This window comes from Bombus terrestris, chromosome 12 (genome assembly GCF_910591885.1).
Source record: "Bombus terrestris chromosome 12, iyBomTerr1.2, whole genome shotgun sequence".
NCBI lineage: Eukaryota > Metazoa > Arthropoda > Insecta > Hymenoptera > Apidae > Bombus > Bombus terrestris.
This window is the reverse complement of record NC_063280.1, coordinates 10,381,547-10,404,567: the sequence shown is the minus strand read 5'-3', so window position 1 is coordinate 10,404,567 and position 23,021 is coordinate 10,381,547. Positions and strand designations below refer to the sequence as shown.

The 23,021-nt window shown below is 37.2% G+C and overlaps 3 protein-coding genes and 1 long non-coding RNA gene across 8 annotated transcripts in view; 3 read left to right on the top strand and 1 right to left on the bottom strand.

Annotated features, from left to right (window-relative positions):
- Nucleotides 1-7,119, bottom strand: part of LOC100648765 (neprilysin-2) — a 38,643-nt gene extending 31,524 nt beyond the window's left edge. For both annotated transcript variants that reach the window (XM_012314823.3, XM_012314824.3), the window contains exons 1-2: nt 6,917-7,119; nt 4,326-4,840 (exon numbers count right to left, since the gene is read on the bottom strand). In XM_012314823.3, the coding sequence (XP_012170213.2) occupies nt 4,326-4,471 (146 nt within the window). In that variant the 5' untranslated portion in view covers nt 4,472-4,840; nt 6,917-7,119. The remainder of the gene's footprint in view (nt 1-4,325; nt 4,841-6,916) is intronic.
- Nucleotides 7,120-7,207: 88 nt separating this feature from the next.
- On the top strand, nt 7,208-9,995 carry LOC100642702 (DNA-directed RNA polymerase II subunit Rpb4). Of its 2 annotated transcripts, none has more exons than XM_012314826.3 (3): nt 7,208-7,415; nt 7,596-9,375; nt 9,450-9,630. In XM_012314826.3, exons 1-2 carry the CDS (start codon nt 7,352-7,354, stop codon nt 8,972-8,974), a joined length of 1,443 nt encoding a protein of 480 aa, XP_012170216.1. In that variant the 5' UTR covers nt 7,208-7,351; the 3' UTR covers nt 8,975-9,375; nt 9,450-9,630. The 2 variants fall into 2 exon arrangements, with proteins under 2 accessions (XP_012170216.1, XP_012170218.1); XM_012314828.3 differs by lacking the exon at nt 7,596-9,375 and adding an exon at nt 9,753-9,995 and having other exon boundaries at nt 7,257-7,415.
- A 921-nt stretch (nt 9,996-10,916) lies between these two features.
- LOC125386113 lies at nt 10,917-14,579 on the top strand. The gene is made up of 4 exons (XR_007225982.1): nt 10,917-11,529; nt 11,608-11,792; nt 11,913-12,121; nt 12,742-14,579. It is a non-coding gene; the product is annotated as an uncharacterized LOC125386113 (long non-coding RNA).
- Nucleotides 14,580-14,853: 274 nt separating this feature from the next.
- Nucleotides 14,854-23,021, top strand: part of LOC100648878 — a 141,632-nt gene continuing 133,464 nt past the window's right edge. Inside the window, exons 1-2 of one of the 3 annotated variants that reach the window (XM_012314829.3) lie at nt 14,854-15,085; nt 16,054-16,148. The gene's annotated coding sequence lies outside the window, so the exon portion shown is untranslated. Of the gene's footprint in view, nt 15,095-15,958; nt 16,149-23,021 lie in introns of all 3 variants that reach the window. The other 2 variants (XM_012314830.3, XM_020865886.2) reach the window with 2 other exon arrangements.

Genomic DNA, 23,021 nt, shown 5'->3' with positions numbered 1-23,021 from the left:
CTCATACTTTAAAAAAAGAGATTAACACATCCGACGCATGTTGTGAAATATCCTGAATAATATTGTATATATGTATGTGTCTAAGATAGATTTTATGGAAAGCGAATATTCCAACGATACTAAAGCGATCGAGTGCAATAAGGAACAACGATACGATAATTATATTAATTAGAAAAAAAACTTTCTATAATATTCGATAAATTACTGTTTTACGTCTGTCTACGGTGATTCGTTAGCTCGAACGCCAATGTCGTATGATGATTCAATACGATTTAATTAATTATCAGCCACGGTGTACGAGTGATGCGTAAGAGAAACTAAAGTTTACACTCTTTTAAATGCCATAGCAGAAGGGAACTTTTACTTTCATGAAAAACATGTGTAATCGAGTACGACACACAGTACGTGTGTCGTAGTCTGTACTATGTATACTGCTTGAATGTTAGAACACATCTACAACTGATTGAAAGCTCGATTGTGTATACCGATGGAAAGCTACAATACGCACGTTCCGCTCGGACTGTCCGAGCTTTCAAGTTTGTTCAGGACACACGCTGATTGGCTGTTGTAAAAATTACTTTTTCAATCAACGGTGTCCTGAATGTCACGATCGCTCTTCCATGCGCCCTTGACGCGCCTTCTCCTGATAAGTGTGGGGTGGTATCCGAATTGACGCGAGACGTCCGGTTTTCTGAAAAGGTCGCGATACTCCTCCAGGTCAGAAACCTCGGAAACTTGTACCGTCACGATATGGTTTTAAAGCCAAATGGACTTTGGAGACACCGAGTTTGCAACACATCCCTGGCTATCGAGTAGTAGAAGTAAAGTAAACTAACGATTCTAAATGCAACTGCCCATGCTCCCCTAACAAGTTTGAAGATTCCGAACGGAACAATAATCGTTTTTACGATAAAATATGATCCATTCTATTAAAGCCGATGCAAATTTATCTTCGATTAAATTCCTATAATACAATTTCCATACTTATCCAACACAATAAGTCGTAATTATCAGAAATTACACGAGTGAAAGTCAACTCACCTATTCTACCCACTTGCAAACTGTGTATCGATGCTTTTCGAAAGGTTTCGCTCGAGACAATGGAAACTCGCAGAGAAGAGGAAGGAATTATTTTAACGATCGTTTCCGTTCGCGATAACGAGTCCTCTTTATTCTAAACATTATCTATATCCATAGGAGGCAGTCAGTTGTAAAAACTCGATGGTCGTCAGAGCTACCTGAACGTCGACAATTAAGGAACAATTCATTTCCAGCTTAACAAGCCTATTTAACACGATCAAAGGATTCTCGATTTGTCTCACTTTTGCAGTCTCGCAAGCGTTAGCTTCGGTATTGGCTCGCTTGTTGCTTATGTAACTCGCAATTTGCGTTTAGAAGCGCGTAATTTCGTCGTCCAAGTGCAGAAACAGGATTTGCCACCAAGAATCCACAGTGAACCATGCCACGCTACGCTACACCATACCACGTTACTCTGCTCGACAACGCGATGAATATTCATTCGTGTCTCCGCTGTCTAATAATCATGCACGACTGCTACACGGATGCCATTCTACGATTGAAGGCTATTTACGAAGCAATCGGACGATCGGACGCAAACTCAAGATTGGATGCAAAATGTTCGAAGATTCGTTTCTACGCGATCGTTTACGACCATAGTTTAATTCCAATCATAGTATACCATTATACGTATCTAGATGTGATAATTAGAAAGAAAACTATTATGATAATTACGATTAAAATAAATCTTATCAAGAATAAGCAAGCGATGCTTTTCAATGGTATCGTATAGGACCATCATTTCGCATTTGCATACGAAAGAACTTGTCGCTGAGCCCGCCCGTCTGTTATCTTCGTTGCATTTAAATGAGACTGTTTCCGATGATCGATCAGAAAACTGTTGGCAAATCATTCGTGGAAATGTTCCTTTTTCTTTTTCACTGTCAATTTAAAAGCGTGAATCATCGTAAGAGTTAACAAAGGGAAACGGATTGAAAAGGAAGAAATGGAAGCAGAAGTTTGGCGATGCGTCAAGGAGATGTTTTAAGAAGGAAGCGGTTCTTTGTTCATTTTGGAAATGCTGTTTTTAAATTGGAAGAACGCTATGGCGATAATTTGCGGTAATTTCTTTCTTAGATGGCACATGGTACAGCTTAACCTTTGGTTCCTTTAACTGTTTCTAGCTATTGCAACACTGTATCACTGAAGAATCGAAATTACAGTTGAAACGAAGCAGGTCATCGACTCACAATCGCTGTAATTTGAATATCTCGAGTAATATTTCTCTAAAATATTACAAAATTATCCTCATTAAAGTATTTCATGAAAGAAAGCCAAACGAATAAACTTTTAACTATGGAATATCGGTCACGACATGGCTTGTCACAAATGATTAATACAAAATTCACATGTATTTTTTGTTGATCGACGGAAACGAAGATGTACAGTATCGTAAACCAAGTCGTAAAGTGCAAGTTGCACCGTTCGCCTTCGGACGCACTGGTTGCTTCTGTATGTATGTTGGTTGTTCCGTTATATAGAAATGCCGAAGGCGATGCTAATGAGGTAGATCGAAGTCACAAATGCCATAAAAGGTCCGATAACCCTTTCGAAAACGGTGTTTTCTTTTTTCTTTTCTTTCTTTCGATTGGGGAAGAATACGGCGCGAAGGAAAATAAATCCGAACTCTGCTCGTGTAAAAAAGATATCCGATCGTATGTAGGCAACCCTAAATCTTCACCGTACAGATTCAATTCCTGTGAACGACTGGAAATTTACTGTCAGCCGGTAACGGCATCTTCGTGCTCGTATACGGAATTCCCAGCGAAGAAACGAGGAAACACGACTGACATTAATTTCCTGGAAATCACAGTTAATTTTTTAATGATCCTGTGCATTATTCGTTAACTAGTCTGTAGCGTATAGGCTTTCATTGGACCGTTAAATGTTTTGGTTTTATCACGTTTGGTTTTACTATTTGGTCATATACTCTTAGACTGTTAGATGAATAGCTAACTATGAACATGTATAGGAACTTTATTTATTAGTTTATTTAACGTTCAAAGTCTGTCTAAAATAGGTACTGTGAGACAGATTTATGGCTAATAGCTGCAACAGGTGAAGCTAATTGATTTTGCTGCATCCTTTGCGTCATTTTCGATCCAAACTGACGTTATTTATTGTTAGACAATCTTTTATTTGACATAGGTAGGTGATCGTCTGTTTTAATTTCACGTAAAGTTGCCTCGCAACGTTACGAGTCTTTTTGTTTTTCTAACCAGATGTGAGATTGAAAGATAGAAATTCGAAAATTATAGCAAGTAGAGCGCAGAAGAAAAAGAGAGATTTGCTCCTTGTCAAAATCTATATATGTAACATTATCAATTTTTTTTCTGCTTTTAAACTAATTTCAATATCATGTAATCTACATATTCTGTTTTTTGTGTTTTCTTATGAAAAATAGAGAAAATAGAAATCCTTATTGTTCTGGTAGCTTTAAAAGAAGCAAATGCTCCTGTTTCATTTCTCATGTCGGAACGGTGTAAAAATAACGGGAAGTTCTGGAAACAATAACATATTTTTCACCGTTGATCACTGTTGTCTGACGTTTCATTTATCCATGAAAGTATCATTCGTTTTTACATGCACATGTACGTAGTTCGAAATAGAAACTTTACGTTCGATCTTCGTTAGTCGCGAACATTATGTTATTAAATGAGTATTCTAAAATAATATTACCATATTTCTCTCACAGAATTAATTCTTTCTTATGAAAGCTGTTCCACGAGAGTCGTTAAATCGATGAGTTTTTTTCGTTATAATGCTCACGAGATGAAAGAAGCGTTAGAATGTACTTTACGAAGAAAATATAAGGATCGATAAAAAGCAACGAAACGAACTTTCTAGGGACCTATCAAACGAGAGATACATACGTTTACATCATTTTCTTCTTTGAAACCGTCTTCAGAATAAATAAAACGAGTGAATTCGTCGATATCATTTGTTTTTTCTTTCTTATATATCTTCTAGGTTATAGGCAATGTATTCAAGTATTATTTAATACTCTAACTATTATAAAGGAACCCGATCAAATAATACTCGATCTAATCTTACGTAAAATTGAAAGAAAGGATAGAAAGAAAAAAATAAAGCATATTTCATAGTTGATCCAGTCTACACGCGGAGATATCTTTAATCGAGAAATCGAATTCCCTCGTTAACTTAAAGCCAATGTATCTTTATATCTTCTTCGACTATTTTATAATTTGCCTCGTTATATTTTCACTGATTCAATAAAAGGAACGTACCTATCTATAGTGGTCATTTTGTAAACGTTGTCGAAGATGTTTCCTCGGTCCGATCGGACGCTTTCTTCTTTAACGTTATCACCGTCATCGTGAGTACGGAAATGTAGCGTTCTTGCGTTGGAAAAGTCTGGTTGCTCGGGATTCATGATTCGTTCGTCAACAGATCATCCAAGTCACGAATATGAGAAACACAGCGCGGTCACGTGAAAAAAAAAAAAAAGAAGGAAACAAAAGAGAAACACGCTTCAGCGTATTTGAGTCAGTTCTTCGAGGACTCTCAATACATATTCGATCGTTGTACCACGATATGGACGCGTTGTCCGTGTGTTTGGAAACAGTTTCAGTCCTTGTCGTAGCCGGACGATCGTCTTAAATTACGCTCGCGTTCTATGCACGGTGTTATTCGTGACGATGTTCCTTTTGTTGCGTGACATTGCCATAGATATCGCCATATGGGGATTTTCATTCGGTGTGTATTTCACGTACAAATTCATCTTCGTCAAACTTCTCTTCGCCTGCAAGAGAATCGAGCGCAATGTAGGAAGCTGTCGCTAAAGATCGATGTTTACGCAACCGTTACGATAATAACCGTTGGTAGAACGATTCCTATTTTCAGATATCTACAGAGATCATGCCAATTAATCTTGTTCCAAGACCAACTACTTTTTCCCAACACGCCTCCACTTTTTTATTTTTGTTACGCGCGCGCAATAGATTTTCAGATACGTCGAATTATTTTTAATATCTCGTAAATATCGTGATAAGATTTACGATAAATTAGTTTATGATTGGCGATGATTAGAAATTAATTGCCGCATTGTACCATTATTTTCATATGTAAAGTGAAGTGAAGAGTACTGTAATCAGTAATGCACACGATAGCTTTTATAGATCTGTATTTTCCTCGATACATGATACGTATAATATGTCTCATCCGTATATAAAACACGTGTTTAAATGATATAGTACGTTGGCTATCGTCGTATTAAAATTCGTAAAATGTTACAACAGTTGAAACGGTTCCCGTTATTCGATGGTAGAATGAAAATTTTCCGGACGGTGAATACTTTCCTCTGGGAAGAAAAGAATAGGATATTATACGAAGCGATAAGATTTTTGATTTGGTTCGATCGGTTGACTCGTAAAAATTTTTATGAAACCGGTTTCCACGCCTAGCAGGTCACAATAAACGCGCGATATGAATCTTTTTGGCTTATTACGAGGGCTGAAAACAAGTTATAACCTTACGGAAGGTATGAAGGCCAAGGTTAAGTGTCTTTTCAATAATCCTGACGTAAATCGACCAAAGAATTATGGTTGTAAACGGAAGATAATGGTCTTCCTTCTCATTGCGTGGATATTATGTAATCCAAATTGAAAACTATGGAATGAATATGTCAATTGTACATTGCTTTTTTTTACTGGAACGATAAATTAAACATTGAAAGTAAAAAAAAAAAAAGAAAAAAAAAGAATAGATTTCATAAATTTTCTCAAACTTTTCTGGATTTAATAAATTAAATTTCTATATTCCATAGATTTAGTAGATTAAAAGCTTCGAAAATGTTTCTTTAGATGTTTTTTATTCTTCTCAATAAATCACAAGATTATATCTATTTCAATAAATTATAAAATTATATATAATAATTATTTTTAATTCCAAGTTACAGTATCGAGAATTCTCATACATCGCTTTCACGAGACTGTTGCCAATATTTGCATAGTGACTCTATTATTATCCGCGAGTGACTTATTATTCTTTTGCAAACTATACGTTCCGATAGAGAGTTCAACATGTGAACGTATTCTTAAATGTGTCCACGTTACATGACAAGCATCGTTTGTTTTATAAAAGATAACGTAGGCGAACTCGTTCGTACACCTGGCTTCCTTCGTCTAGTATTTTTCGTATATTTTTTAATTTTATTTCGCGTATTTCTTAGAACGATACCAAATAATGTTTGTATATTTATTTCGATAAATATTTTTTAATACTATCTTTCCAATACATTTTTCTACCTTATTTGCTTTTTTCTGTATCGGACCACCTCGACTTGAAACATTGGATTACATACAACAAAATATTTTTCTCATTTTAGATAAACTCACGCGTTCAAGAAGTAACAAAATAAGTAGAGATCTACAAGTAAGATAAACTAATTCGGACACAAACAGTGAGATATCGCTGTATTTTTATAAGAAAGATAAAATTACTCACAATTTATTCTATGAAACTGCAGTTACGTCAGTCATAATTATATACAACAAAATTTTCTTGAGAAACTTATCCTTCGTAAGACAGTGAGATATGTATCGAGTTACCTGAGCCAAAAAGATATTTAGTTTCGTGGTTTGTTACGTTCGCTCAGTTCGAGGGCATTATATCTGTGTAACTAACACGTACGCGTGGCTAACTGATTTGAAAGATAGTATACTACGCATGTTAATTATTTCGATGTCAAATTGTTTAATTCCGTATTCGGAAAACATACAATTTTACTTCAGACCTTGACGATTTTATACATTCAGGTTATGTTCGTAATTCAACCGCCGTTTTCAAGGTTTGATACGTTCTTAAATAACATACATACCTAATGTATTTGGAAAATAAATGCTCATCGTTTCCAACGTTTTCATTCAATATGACGAAGCTGACATATATCTTTGGCGTTCTTTTTAATCTTGTTTATTAACTAATTAAAACACTATTTCGATTTCCATATTATGCGGGACATTAAAAATGTTAAATTATTTTAGAAACTTAAATTCTGCACACTTCACGTAGTCAACTGATTTAAACGTTACATTCAAAATAGCGGCGCTAGAATACAAAAGATTAAAAGATTTACCGATCAAGTATATATGTACATGGTTCTAGAACTGCCATCTGGTGAGCAAAACAAGTACTTACAACTCCAGCTAGTTGGCGTAAGATCATTTGTGAGTAGCCAGATTAGTAGCATAGTATCCGTTTAAGGAGAAGTGACTTTTTTGAGCACTGTAGAGAATTAATATAATAAAAAAATATGACTAATCCGAATTTAACTGATATGACAGAGGAAGATGCGGCGGACTTGCAGTTTCCGAAAGGTATGTTTATTTTTTTTCTTTTATCTAGCAAGAAACGGAGACAATACTGTCTGTTTCTAACCTATAATCATATGACGTTTGTTAATGTTTTTTCCGATAACAATTAACATTTTACGTTGTATCGTGTAAACACAATGTTTAATTGCGGCATGGCCTAAAGTAACGATTATCCTCTTTCAGACTGCTCATCGAGTAGAACAGAAAAGATCGAGAATAACGTAGAACTCGACGTGTCAGTCGTGAACGATGAAATCATTACTTCAGACCCAATATGCCGCGTATGTAAATCCGCATTGACAGAGCCGTATATTCGTTGTGCTGTGTGTGATAGTATTGAATTGTGTCCCTCTTGTTTTTCCAACGGATCAGAAATTAGCAATCACAGAAACGATCACGACTATATCATCATAAAGAACGAATTTCCCTTGATCAATGGAAGCGGTTGGTCAGCGAAACAAGAATTAGAATGTTTAGATGTTTTACAGGAGTGTGGTTTTGGTAATTGGGTTGACATGGCCAGACGAATACAAGGGAAATCAATGGAAGAATGTAAAAATCATTATCTTCAATATTATATTGATAATCAGGCTTTGCCAGGATTGCCAAAAATGGAAGAAACAAAAGCTAGTTTGGTTGGTTGTGAACCTATTCCTTATTTATATAAATTGCAAGATTTAGAAGAACCTCCTCGGTTTGCACCTAATACTCTTAATTGTAAACTTTTGGCTGGATACAATGCAGCAAGATCAGATTTTGAAGTCAATTTTGATAATCATGCAGAATTATTAATTTCTGACTTGAACTATGATGAATTTGATATAAGCGATAATAATTATGAATTAGGAAAAGAATTACAAGTAGCTATAGTACAAGCATATAATAACAGACTGAAAGAACGTATGAGGAGAAGAAAAATTATACGTGATCATGGACTGATAGCATTTAGAAGGACCATATCTTGGATACAGAGATACGAATGTACGATAACTAGAGCACTTGCAGAAAGATTATTAATTTTTATGCAATTATTAGGAGGTATAGAGTTCGATTATTTCATGGAAGGCTTACATAGGGCGGGAGAACTTAAAAATTATCTTAATAAGTTATTTGAATTCCGCAATAATGGTTTGGAACACTTTCATAGTGTTCCAATATTTCAAAAGTTAAGCAAACTTAGACAAGAAAATGAAAAGGAAAGGAAGCAATACTTGAATAATCCTGAATATAGCTGGAAGACTATATTACCTGGTTGCAATATTAATTTTAGTAATTCCATATCGAGTACAATCGCACAACGAAAAACGGCGCCGCCACTTGCAATTCAAGGTCTTCCAGGATATGAGAAATTAACTTCAGCCGAAAAAGAGCTTTGTTCAATTACACGTATAGTACCTACGAATTACCTCGATTTCAAACAAATTTTAATAGCAGAAAATAAAAAAGCTGGTTATCTTAGATTGGCACAAGCTAGGGTTTTGCTTAAAATTGACGTAAATAAAACACGAAAAATATATGATTTTCTTACGGAAAAGGGATATATAAATAAACCAAATCAATGATATACAGTTCGTTAATCTAGTAAAAATGCGAAATATTTGTATATTATAGTTTATGGATACTGCCAGGATTGTGATATTACATATTAAGGTTTATAATTAAGAATTTCAAATAAGAGTTGTAAAAGATCGGCTGAAAATAATAAAGTGAGCATATAAATTAAAATATATAAAACGTATTATAATAAATTATACATAAAATATATATAACAAATTTAAATTATATACATAAGAATAAGCAAAACATACAAATGTAAAATTTATATATAATGTTTTGTGCTATATTTATATTATATAATAAATGTATCTTTTTTGTAAAATATCATTAATAAGATTTTGTTAAAAATTTGTGATTAGTAATGTTCAATCAAAAATGTACTCACGAGTGACTTAAAGAAAATAAAGTAAGTCTTAAGTAAATTGTGTAAACGATACTGTCTGATTAATAAAAGCTCTATGTGTAATTTTTTTTTTTTAGAATTTGAAAATGCAGAGACCTTGTTAATTTCGGAAGTGTTGATGTTGTTGGAGCACAGGAAAGCGCAAAATGAGTCAGCCGAGGAGGAACAGGAATTTTCTGAAGTTTTTATGAAGAGTTTAACTTATACGAATAGATTTCGTCGGTTTAAAAATAAAGAAACCATTGCTGCTGTAAGAAAGTAAGTACCTTCACAAAACTGACGTCTTAAACATAAATACCTAAGACAAAAATTTACTTCCTTAAATTATCCTGTTTAATAAAAAATATTCACAGCAAGTTATAAAATTTGTATTGTTTTAGTTTACTTATGCAAAAGAAGCTGCATAAATTTGAACTAGCTTCGCTCGCAAATCTTTGTCCGGAAACGCCAGAAGAGGCAAAGGCTTTGATACCCAGTTTAGAAGGACGATTAGAGGATGAGGAACTTCGGACAATATTAGAAGACATACAAACAAAACGATCTCTTCAATATTAGAATGTAATTTAAAATGTGCGTTTTACTGTGATCATTTTATATAGCTTGAAATAAAATCTTTTCTAATAGCTATGTTATTGATTTCCAAATTGTTCTGCCGCGCAACACATCTGCACTCCATAGGCCCAAGGACCCACCATAAAGTTGAAATCCTAACTGCATTGTTCGCACATATGGTTTAAGTCAATCTGTTCGCCCGAAAAGACTTTCTAATTCTAGAAGTATTTTCGGCCGGTTTTTAGAAAGGTCCTTTACGGTTTATTACGCGCTCTTAAGAATTACGGAGAAAGCAAGTAGTGGTCTAGTGGAAAAAGCGGAGATCTACCTAACGGAAAATCCGAGTTTCCCTATAAACAATGTCGCCTAGGACCCAAGTTGGTAGGAGGCTTCTTCCTCTTCTCTTCCTTCCTAACATTGGTCATAACCAATCGGCATCGAGGATCATTGCCCTCACTTTCCTAACTAAAAATGTAAGCAACGATTCCGCGTTCTTCGTTCAAAGGGCACACCCATACCGAGCTTTCCTTCGTACTCACATCAGAATAAACTTCAGAGTTCCATCATCTCTCACGGTGCCTAGAGTTCCTGCAATCCCGATAACTCTCACCGTTCCTATATGTCTCAGAGTTCCATCATCTCTCACGGTGTCTAGAGTTCCTATATCTCTCAGAGTCTTCCTACAGCTCTCAAAGTGCCTACACGGCCTAGAGTCTCCTATGGCTCTCCCAGTATCCAGAAGTCCGATAGCTCCTACAGCTCTCACGGGCCTAAAGCTCCTATAGCTCTCACTCTCTCATCTAAGAATAATCCTTCTCTTCGTTATCTGTCTCTTAATCAACGGCGTTATTAATTAGTGTGATTGTATAAATTGTTGGAAATATATATTTTTATAACTCTGTGAATCCCAGTGTTATACCACAACAACTACCCCTATTATCCTAACCGAAATAAGGGGATCGGACTATTCGTGGTATCGATTATTATAATCGTAACGGGAATTTACGACTCCCGTTGACGCGTATTCTAACGACCGCGTCTCCCCACGATAGATCGAAAATACACAAATTGATTTCTTTTTATTTACAATATTGTTTATTTATAATGTTATGAGTGAATAAGATTGTATGAATGTATCTTAAGAATACAGATAGTTTCTAATATCAGGCAGAATGTAATTACAAATGGAGATAAAATAAAAAAGATTTATTTATAACAGATGTAGATATATCGAAGCTTTAATCATGTATGCAATTATATATTGAAAAAATTGATCTACATAAAGGTATGAAAGTATAACATTTAAAAATTTATGAACTTTATTTTTATTTAATTTCAATAATATACGGTAACTGATTACGTAATTACGAAATTTGACAACTAAACGAATCCCTTGAAACAAATCAGCTAATCTTACTAACAGCTTACTGCTAACCGTGCATTACCATTGGATAATTGCATACAGTTGACTGCCCGCAGGAATGAATCCTCATTATCACTACACTGCGTCGTTGAGCGAACTCTCGATCGAACTTCCTTTTGATGCTCGTTTCGCGGAATAATATACGCGATAAGAATCAAGGACGATGCTGTATAATTTGTTACGTAATATCACATGAAAATGATACATTGGTTCGTTCAAATTTATTTTTTCAATATTAATTTTCCCTTTCTTTTTCATAGTTTAATGCCAGTATATTAGAAGGACAGAAAATTATTACGAGTGATTGTGAAACGATTTGAAAGAAAATTCCTCGATAATCCTCCTGAATGCGTGTTATTAGTAATTGCACGTATAGGTTATTAATAGTATCTAAACTACTATTAAAGGAAAGATGGAAAGACAAATCGCAAAATTGCGATTGCAGGTATGTAAGTACATACATCGACGCCTGTTGCATTGCTACGCTACGTAGTCATAGCATAAAGTTCACAGAACCTAGGCGACATATCGATATCCTTAGATCCATGTTTGGACATGTTTACAGGTTCTCCTGTTACTCATTGTTGAATATAATATGACTGAAACTACGTGCTAGTAACTGTTTTATTCGATGGCATTGGAGGATTTTTTAAAAAGAAATTCCAAAGTGACGAAAATTAATCGAAAAGTGAGAAAGCGAAGAAGGTAAGGCAGAAATCTATGCCACGGATGTTTCTTTCGCACGGTAATATGGAACAAGACGCCATCTTCATCGTATGTATATATTTAATTCTCCCCACTTTCCCTTGATAAAATAGAGAGGCAGGGCATATTCAAACAAAAATAAATACATATTTTTACCCTGCAAAACGTAAAATTTATGAAAACGACCATCGTATTAACTCGCTATTATGAAAATTTAACATCTACGATTATTGTAAAAATTACTTCTAGTTTATGAATAAGAAATGTAGCAAATAAAACGCTACGTTTGTGAGGGTTTATTGATCAATTGCGTGTTTGGCGCGCGTCTACGAGCATGTAATTTTCCACCGTTTTCCGTGTTCCAATCTTCCCATTTGAAAAAACAAGGCAATCGAATTATTTGCTTCTGATTGTTTCCTTCATCCATCCTTTTAATCATTACCGAAATGAGAACTGCTATATTTAGTAGGTTTCTTGGTTTCATACACGTTTATGATCTACCTACTTTATACATTGTTCTTTACATACATTTACTTTAATCGCGTGTGTGCTATTGAGGAGAGTGACTTCGCCATAGGCGGCACGCGATAATCGGTCCTTCGATTGCTCCCACGAAGGAACCTTTTAAGATAATTATGATGGTCGTTAATCGTTTGTAAATTCATAGAAAATATTGCTTGGTTTTTTAGTGCGAGTCCTTCCAATACGTGCAGAAAGACAGCAAAATCGGACTGATTTGGGAAGGAGCATTATCTCAAAGGTTACCGACTAACCGTGCAGGATAGCTCGACGAAAAGATTATCTCCTACTTTATGATCGTTGGTGATAGTTGACGAACAGCCAAGAATACACACAAGGAACGATATATAATAATTGAAAACGTAATAACTGAACCTGGCCTAACCGCTTAAGATCGAAATATATGAATATCCTCGCAGCATCTTAAATAAATACGTGTTATGTGATTTTTCCACGTATCACATGTCATCGTGCAGGTTTGACGTGGAAATGTCACAATGTTGACGCGATAATAACTGCTAAATAATATTACACTTCATAGGCTATAAGAAGTTCGTAGCCGGCATTCAACGAATCGTAAAGTATCACACAAGGCAGGTTTTAATCGCGAGAGTCGATATTATTTTACTGTATTATCTTCGTTGCTTTTCGACTCTAAGTAGCTAGGTATAAAGAAAATTTTAATAAGGATATTACGAAAAATTGTACAAGCAGTTCAAACGTAATAAGATAGCTCTAGCTGACTTAAGAAAATATAGAACATCGTAAAGGGTATATTGGAAACATTGCATCGTTGGTACGGGAATCATAAGGGAGTTGGTCGCAGTAGGTGGAAATAATTGTAAGGTATATCCTCTGTACAACCTACATCTCGTTCAATTTCTTCTACTAACCCTTTCGATGCTTCCTCGTTGGTTCCTCTAGAACGATACTGTTTTCTAGAAATTGTCTGGTAAACGGGGCTCCTAGAATAGCCGTGTTCTCGAGAGCAGTAGCTAGAACAGAGTTACTAAAACCCTCGACAAGGCTGTGTACAGCCTACCGGCCAATCGATGGAATTAATTTGCATAATGTATACATGCGAAAGTGTATGTTCCACAATGCTCTCCGATACTGTTGTTACCTTTATCCGATGATATCGAAGGAGACTGGGAGGATTCACGCCGCGTTTGTGCGCGATGCAATTAAAATTCTTGATAGGATTTTTGTGGTACGATGGAAGTGTGACCGTTTAATGACAAGTACATATATATATATCGCACTTTTAACGAGCCAGGGAAACACATCGATGAAATCGCAATATCAGCTCTGTGTCGATTAACCGTTTCATTAAACGCTCACGGAATGTATCTATCCACTGGTTTGTATTGCGCATTAATATTTATTTATAAATTTTTCTCCGGAGGTTAAATGAATTTGTAATGCTATTACGATTCGCAGTTTATTTGCATCATACGATATGTTAAGTAAGTAGCGTGCGATTTGAAGGCTTCACTTTGTTTTCTATTCATCCAATTTTCGTTCAAAGTTACAGCGGAATGCCGGTATTTCTCGGTGTATCTTCTGATTCGCTTTGTTCTCGTGCTTTTTAGACACTCGTAGCAAAAATTGTAATCTAATTCGACGCGATACATTGTAATAAATGACGTATAAGGGTTTTACAACCTTACCGATTTAACGAAGTTGAAATTTTGATCATTCATAATTCTTATCAACGATCGACGATTGAACAATGTAATTGAACTTTTGGCATTCATTTTATAGAAATATGTTTGTCTTCGTTATGTAATGAAATTGCAAATGCACGTTGCAAGCAAAAAAAAAAAAGACATTTTATACCTCTTAATCATACGATACATGAGAAATGCAATGGATAAGAGTATTACCGAATAAAATCGTAACAAGTAGAAATACGCGATACGTTGTACATTGTTTCTTTGTTTTCGAATTTTGACGAGGCGGACATGGAAATCGGTAAACGTTTCGATACGAGAATCCAGATTTCGAATGGCAGGTATATTTTCGTAGCATTATTCTTCGAACTGCGGAAAAAAAAATAAAACAGAAATTGCTATCATTTCAGTAAATATGGATCGCGGTGCATCGGCCCTGCAAGGTAATTTACAATCGAGCGAGGGCGCGAGTTTCGTTCGCGGTTGGTCGGGCGTCGTGGTTGGTTCGGCTACGGAGTCCGAGCGCGACCGATCGCTACCGAAGACTGCCGAACGCGCGAAGCGCCAGCGCTGAGCCAGAACAGAGCGCTCGGGTCAAAATATATTCAGTATATTCTAAACAAGCGCGCGACGTGCTGACACGTTTTGTTTGTGCGCGCGAACTCGTGTCTCGCCGAACGAAACGCTGAAATATCAACGGTGACTTTGTACCAGTGTTACGATTACTTAAAATCAGTGCGTACAAAATCAGTTTGAAATTAGTTCGTGATCTCTCGACGAATCGAATGACATTCGCGTGTTAATTTGGCGGTAGAAGATACGAGAGGAGAGACTGCCAACTGTGAGTCCGGTATTATACGCGCTCGCGATTTGTTGTTAACTATCTTTCTTTCTTTCTCGTTCTTTCTCGTTCTTTTCTTTTGCGTTCATTCGTCTCTTTCTCCGATTTCTTTTCTCTTGCACTCTGTTCTCTTCCCCTTCTCCGTTTCTTCGTTCATCTTTCGCGTACGCTTCTTCCAGTCATTTTCTCTCTCTCGAATGTCTCGTTCGTTGTCTCTCTCGTTCGCTCCGACGTCGTCTCGTGGGGTCAGTGTCTGCTCGATCGGATCCTGAGCAGGAACACACACCGGAGGAGGAGGAGGACTATCTCCCTCATCGCGAGAGTTCGAACCACACGCGCGCGCGCGCGCCACGCATGCAACCACGCATCTTCCAAATCAAACAGAATTACAAATCGTTTCTCTAGTTAAGGGAAGTTTCACTTTTTGACGACCCCCGGTGGAAAAACTGTAGCAGTGAGACCCGTACGTCGAAACGGGCAGGGACGTTCGAAAAGTCGCGGGCCAATCATGTGGATTCACTGACGACGTGACATCTTGACGACCAGTGAATCGAATCGTCGGCGAACCGACGAAAGCCTTTCGTTTCGGCGAAAGTATTTCTCGCGTCTGGTGATCGACGTGTGAGATTCCCGTATCTCACATATATACTCTTTCAAGTGCAGGAAACTTGTACTCGTTATCTCTAGCTACTTTTCTCGTGTTTCGTTTCTTTTTCTTCTATTCCTATCCTTTCCTTTCGTTCTTTCTATCTTCGTCTCTTTCTCCGTATGATTCTCATATTACATATATCTTTGTTACGACTCTAACCTCTGTTGTCGCATTTGCTGTTGCCGCGCTCTTCTCGACGACTATTTCTTACTGATCGAAAAAAGAAAGGACCACGCGAGTGATTACATATACGGGAGAAACAGAGAAACTCCCGTGGAAGGGAATCGACGATTTGAAGTCTGTGTTTTTGTTTACTTAGAAGCGGACTGCCCACGCGACATCGAAACGTCGAAGATAAGGCGAAAAACATCCCGTTCGAAGAATACGTCGGTTGTTGACGTTTTTGCAACAGAGGTGAGTACATACTTTTCCTCGTTCATTCTATCGTTGACGCGACATTCTTTGACGTGCTGTCATTGTCGCGTCTGTTTCTATCGTTACGCGCCAAAACGCGTTCTTACGTGTAGGTATACGCGAAGAAAACATCGTTCCACGAATCCACTGTAGCGGAACGTGGCTCGTGCTAGTGCGTATTTTTGCGACTGCAATGCAAGAAGATCGTTCGATACGTAGACTAACGTTTGTCGATGGAATATTTTTGAGAATAATATTATGTCTTTTCTCCCTCTGATTTTGATCAAAGCGAGTTATCTGTGGCGTCATTGGCGTATACGACGGAAGATCTAAATTTTAATAATGGCCGAGGTATCATTCTTGTGCAAATGTTTCCTAACCTAAATGTTCTTGGGTTTACGATACGTACGATGCAACGTCAAGCGTGTAAATACAAATCGCGCGTAGTTCGAACCGGGAAATCTTCGAGGAATCGTATTTATCCTTTTTCGGCTGAATGACGGGTAATTTGAATACGCTCGAATTCCCGCGGAACGTATGTCCTTTGATCACGCGAATTAGACTACTACCATGCGGAGTCTTTATTATTCGGTCGACACCAACGGCATCGACGTGCACGTTTGTCACGTAAATGAACGGAATATAGGATTACTGTAGCGCCATTGTGCTACTAGGTTTGCGTAATTCTGTTTGTATCACGTAAACATTCACTCACCAGATTTTGTACATACATACATCGTAAATATTATCGGTTCACTTTGTCCTGAATGAAGCCAAAGCGAACCTACTACATAATATTTACGCAATCACTAATAATAAATGGCCAGTAGAACGCGTCGCTGGTGTTCCAAAGGGGAATGAATATTCGCGTTAGAAAACGGTACTAGGAGTAAAAGAAAGTTGTGTAATATAACTCTCCTTTTTATTAGAACGAAACTTTAGTTAGTGCTCGATTAACATGTAGCATACCAAGATAGGAGGATTATTCAGCGATGTCGATAGTGTGTGAAACTAATCTGTTTAGCTTCCATATTTTTAATTACATTTATAAAATTCTGAGATCGTATAATCTAGTATGAATGGAGAACCTGCATATTAAATAAATAATATTTATGTATAACAAAATTAATCTCATAATTTTCACGCATGGTATCTTCGTTAAATTCAACGAGTACATTAGTATGTTAAACATACAACGATATAAACTAACGCAATAATTCAAAAGAACCACGAGGTCTTTTCATCGTTAACGAAGAATATCGATCCTTGATATGCTAAAGATTAAAAGTATATAAGCCGATTGAGTCCACTTGTCAGAACGTGAATTTCTGTTATGTGTTTGAGAAATCATAGTTATCGAAGAGAGAGAGAGAGAGAGAGAGAGAGAGAGAGAGAGAGAGTCGACGATTCCCATTGCAGTAACTCTAATTACACGAATTATTTGACTGGAGACGAGTTGGAACTAATGGAATTCTAACGTAGACAATAGCCATTAAAAAGTAGCCGTGTTGGATGAACGAAATAGGTGGAAGTTTCTCTTTTCTTCGCGTACAAACAAATTTACAAACAGATGTGATCGAAGACACTCATCGATCGAATCTCGTTATTTCCAAGCACTGACATTACCAGCGTCCGTCGTGTAATCAGAATTGGACACATGTTAATAATAATATCGAACAAGCGTTAGGTTGGTTGCCTCGAGGCGTTGACGTAATTTTTGTTCAAGATGAATTTCAAAGTGATAACAAACGAAGAGATATTAGGTGCGTTGTAACTGGTGTTCACGAGGTGTTTTATCATTGAGATTCGAACTGATTTTACAGACAAGTTGTTTCCAGCGATAACAGTTATCACTGTCGTGGATCGCTTGTATATGTAAAATTAACCTAGTTATTTATCGGTCGGCATACGGTGAAAAATGAATGTGTCGTTAATTGAAGATGCAAACGATTGCGAACATTCGATTCGTACGGCATTGATACGGAGACGAGAATTATTAGTAGGAATTAGCATACAAGAGGAAGGAAGAATCATCTCGGATTTGCTTTTCTTATTTAAAATTTATGTGCTTGGTAATATTCCAATAAATCTGTTCGCGGGATGAATAAGGAATTTCGTTCTCTTAAATCAAAGTTGTTTGCTCCGAGTCGTTTTACTGTAACGGTTTTGTTAGTGGATTATATAGCATTACGAATAATTTCGTTATATTCTCGAGATTTTTTTTAATGCATTGCTTATTCAAATGCAACGTCTTTTGAGTTATGTCTGTTAGGTTCATTAAGGATTCTGTAAAACAGCCCATCTTTATTTTCCTTGAAAGATAAAACGATTTTGTGATTATTATTTTTATATACTTTTGCATATGTTTATTTTATATGTATCGCCCGAAATATGAAATTTATTATTTCCCCTGTTTATTCTAACCTAAATATTAATCTGATCGTAAACGTTCGTTGGATTGCGAAAACGAATTTCACCGATATGGAAATATCGCCACGAAGCCGATATTTTACAGTAAACATTTTACCTTCAGAGTTTCACTTCCAACATTTTTTCGAGAAAAGGATATCTAATGGCGTTAAATCTTACGAGAAAGGTGTCTGCGTGGAAAATTTAAATTGCTGCTCCTCGATAATGAGGGGAAAAAGGATCAGCGCACCTGAGGTCGTTATATTCATTTTTGGTTTGTCTATCTTATTAAAAGATTTGTGTACACAGTTCCATTAGGAGAGATATCAATTAGACGTCGTTTAAAAAGTTACGTGTAACAGATTTTCTATTGTATCACGGTTTTTATATATTTTTTAGGTGATCAAATTAACGGTAGGTATTCGGACATGTTATTTCGTATCGAATCAAATTATTAATAGATGCATTACAGTATACATTATACATACACATTTTTCTCTCGTATTACTCATATTACTCGTATTAATTATAATATTTATATATAGTTAATGAATAATAATGTATTAAATTTTGCGTCTAATAATATATTTAAGCAACGCTCCGAAACACAGATAATAATTTAGCCAGAGTTTCATTCAAATGGCAGCCAACTCTTAATTTAATATCCGTAGAAAGATAATCACGCGTAACATGAAAACGACTTTAAAGGTTTATTTAAAGAAACGAATATCGAAATATGGACAAATTAATACATGCTAGTAATGCATAATAATAATTCGTACAGCGCGAAAAGAAACGTGAATATTGGTTTTGCGAAAAAGTGATATTTACTACGAAGTAATCTAATTTATAAGGAAAAATTGGAGAAATTGTATTTCCGTTATAAAAAATTCATCTATATTTAATTTGAACAGATATGTATCATTTTGTACATTTTATTTTTATCTTCTATATCTTCCATATGTTCTTCGCGTCCGTACAGGCGAATACATATTTGCTTTTTCTCATCATTAACATTTTTATAGCCATGCGCTACGTAACAATGCACGTATATATCAGATAACAAATATCCTATATCACTATTATCGTCATCATCATCGACAGCACATGGAACATGCTTCATACCGTGCATAGTCGACGTGCTCCACATCTCTTTACATCGTTCATATAATATTCGAAAGTACACCAGCCTCGTAATTTGTTAAATTTTCTTGTAAAATATTATTTATTTTATTGCTAAAAATGTTACTGTTATAACAAATATAAAATTACTCGCAAGAGAATATATCACTCTTGGCCAACTTGGAAAATTTACAAAATTTCACTGACGATATCAACTGACAAAAGAGCTGTCGTAAAGATTTTCGGAACCTTAGCGTTATTTTAAATCTAACAGTATTTTCTAATTATCAATAAACTTCGTAAATTCGACGAAAGTACGAAAAAGCCATTGCTGATACAGATTTCGCGTCTTAGGTGTATGCTAAGATTCTCTCGAAACATCGAAGATCTTTATGCTCGTTGAGACACAAATGAGATTAGGACATAAATTTTTGCTTCAGGATTAGATAAATCAGGGAACGTACGAATAAACGACAAATGATAGACCTTAATTTCGTTGCAAATGATAGATCGTAATTTCGTTGTAAATCGCAGATGGTAACATCGCGTCGTCGCGAAGATTTCCACGGGTCGCAACAAGTGTTTTATCCGAGTCGAACGACGCGTTATTCGTTCGGATGAGCACGAAATCGCGTACCTCGCCGTCGTGCTGCTGGTTCGCTGAGCGACGAAATTCGCCTGTGCAACGGCCCGTGCGACGAAGTTCGTCGAATCGAAAGTCAGTCTGCGTTTCCGCGAATCTCGGATCTGTCGGCGCGCAGCTTTTTATCGCGCTGGAAAAACAAATTCACGAAGGCGCTCTTATCTATATCGTAGCCTGCCGCAGCTTTGTTCGTTCTTGCTGGCGAGAATTAAATAGACACTAAGATTCGCGTTCCATCGACCGTCATGGATTATTAACGCGTAACATGTCACGGTGTTGTGGACGCGTAATTGAATTTTAAAAGAGGAGACCGTGGTTCGAATTAAGCGTACACGTTACAGTTTATTGTATAGGCTCGAAGCAGGGGTGTTTTATGAAACTGGGGCGAATTATACGAGCTGCGTGGAAACTACGCTGATCAATTCTATGAATTTGAAAGTAGGGGAAATTGATGGTGTCACGTTATGTTTCAAATTTATCTACTAGCGTACGATTATCTATGTCATTCTCTTGCGAATTTACGAAGCTAAATTATTTGTTTTTAAGAAATTGGTCAATCTCGGTTCTAACAGATTCGTAGGTTCGAATGAAAGCGTATAGATAGAAACGTGTATAAATAATATAACGTATGTGGAAATCGACACTTTCTAATTTTGAGTTGTAGTAGCTTCTATTTCCCATCGATTACATCGATTTCGATAATAACGAACGATTATTTAATGCCATTACGGGCTTAATTACGATATTTCTTCTACTTTCTCACGTTCTTAAAAAAAAAAAAAAAAAAAAACAAAAGATAGAAACTACCATGTAATCCGAATACCACCTGTAGTTAAGAGTTTAATTGTCATAGTTCGTCTCGTTCGTTTAATTCTAATCGTACGTGGTATGCCTTTGATAAAATTTGTTCACCTAAGTTTCTATCATTTCGGTAAAATTTCGCGGCTAACCGTCGATTTGTCGCGGCGCGCGTAACACGCCGAGGAATTCGATCCGCGAGAGGAGAACGGTTCGAGAATGCCTGGAGCAGCGCGCGGATTGCATCACATCGTCAGCCGATGCGAGGTAGGTGTTAAAGTCCTCTCCCGGTAATCTTTTATTTACTCCGCGAGAGGCTGGTGTCGCAGACGACGGATACCGCGATCCAGAACCGCGGCACGCCAAAAAAATACTTCTTACAGGAAATTATGCAATTAACCAGGTATACCTTACCTCTGGCGATACACCTTGTGCATGCGGTTGCGAGAAAAAAAGAAGAAAAATGTTCGAACCGGGGACACCGGTTGCGTGTACACGCGCGAAGCCGTGTCTTTCTTGTCGAAAATCGCGCGCGTGGTTCGTTTCATTTTGATATTCTCCAACTTTTTGTGGAAATAGCCTACGCACAGCTCGGTACGTTTGACTCACTGGCGAAAACAAACTGTCTTTTCCGAGAGTTCGTCGATGTTGTATATACAAGATGATTCATAAATGACGTTAAACGGTTCGCCGGTGTACTTTGCGTGTCGGAGTTAAGAAGAAGGTTCTAATGAACGCGAACGACGCTGTCGAAATCTGGTCGTTTGGCGACGTAAAAGGAATTAGATGGACGCGAGATTAAAGATGTTTGTTTGTTACTGACCACTTGGCACTCGCGGCAAAAGTTGTTTTGGAGCAAAATCTGCAGCACTTCTGGTGTCGTATGTTACTGAAGGCTTTTACGATTACGCGAAAGACCGTGGAATACGCGGCCCATTTAAATACTTTACTTTACTTTTCCGAAATCCCGTTATCGAAGAAAACTCGCTGCGTCACGAGTCGTTAAACGTTTGTCACGTGAAATCCGATCTGCTCGATAGATTCACTAAAATGTCACGGTACAATGTTTTGAAGCATGCTGTACTAAGTTGCAAGTATCTGTACGCGATGCTGCGAATCTCGCGAAATGTCAACGTCGCGAAGACAGCGGATGAATCGTGAAACTGAGATCGGAATTCATAGGACAGCCAGCAGCGCGGCGCGTGTGTCGGCTTGGATGTTCCGCTGCGGAGGAAGATCTCGCCGCTGGCAGAAGCGAGATTGCGTAGCTAAAAGTTTACTCACGCTAGACAAATGTCGTGGCGCAGCGGCGGCCGCATTAGTCAGTCCCATCTGTCAATAATTATTATCGACGAGCACGTAGCCGCCGCGCCGCGTCGCAGCGTGCTGTGCCGCGATCGCGGCAGACGGCGGCTGTACACGTTATCCGAGAAAACACGAGGCGACGCGATATCAACGACCCGTAGATACGCCAGCCAGAAGCCTGACAGAGAAGGTACGATTAAGAGGACGTTGAAGAGAGACGCGGAAAGAGAGAAAGAGAAGTCAAGTGGGATAGGCGAGGTGAAAGAATGGGCGGGGGGATGGAGAGAGGGAGGAAAAGAAAGAACGAAGAGGGAAAATCGTCAGAACGCGTGAAAGACAGAGAGAGAAACGGTAGAAGAGAGCCTACTCTCGTCACTCTCGTCGTTCTCGTGTTAGCGAGAAAGTCGAGGAACGTCAGAGATCTTATTTGTCCGTAGTGACTTATAGACGATCCTCGTGACGTTTATTTCGCGCGCGACCTCGAAATTATCAGCCGATCGAGAATTTCGAGGAAATCGTTTCTTCCATAGAGTCGCCGCTTCGGCTTCGTTCGCCTGGCGTGTCATTCATACGAACGTTGAATTATTGAAAGTGCA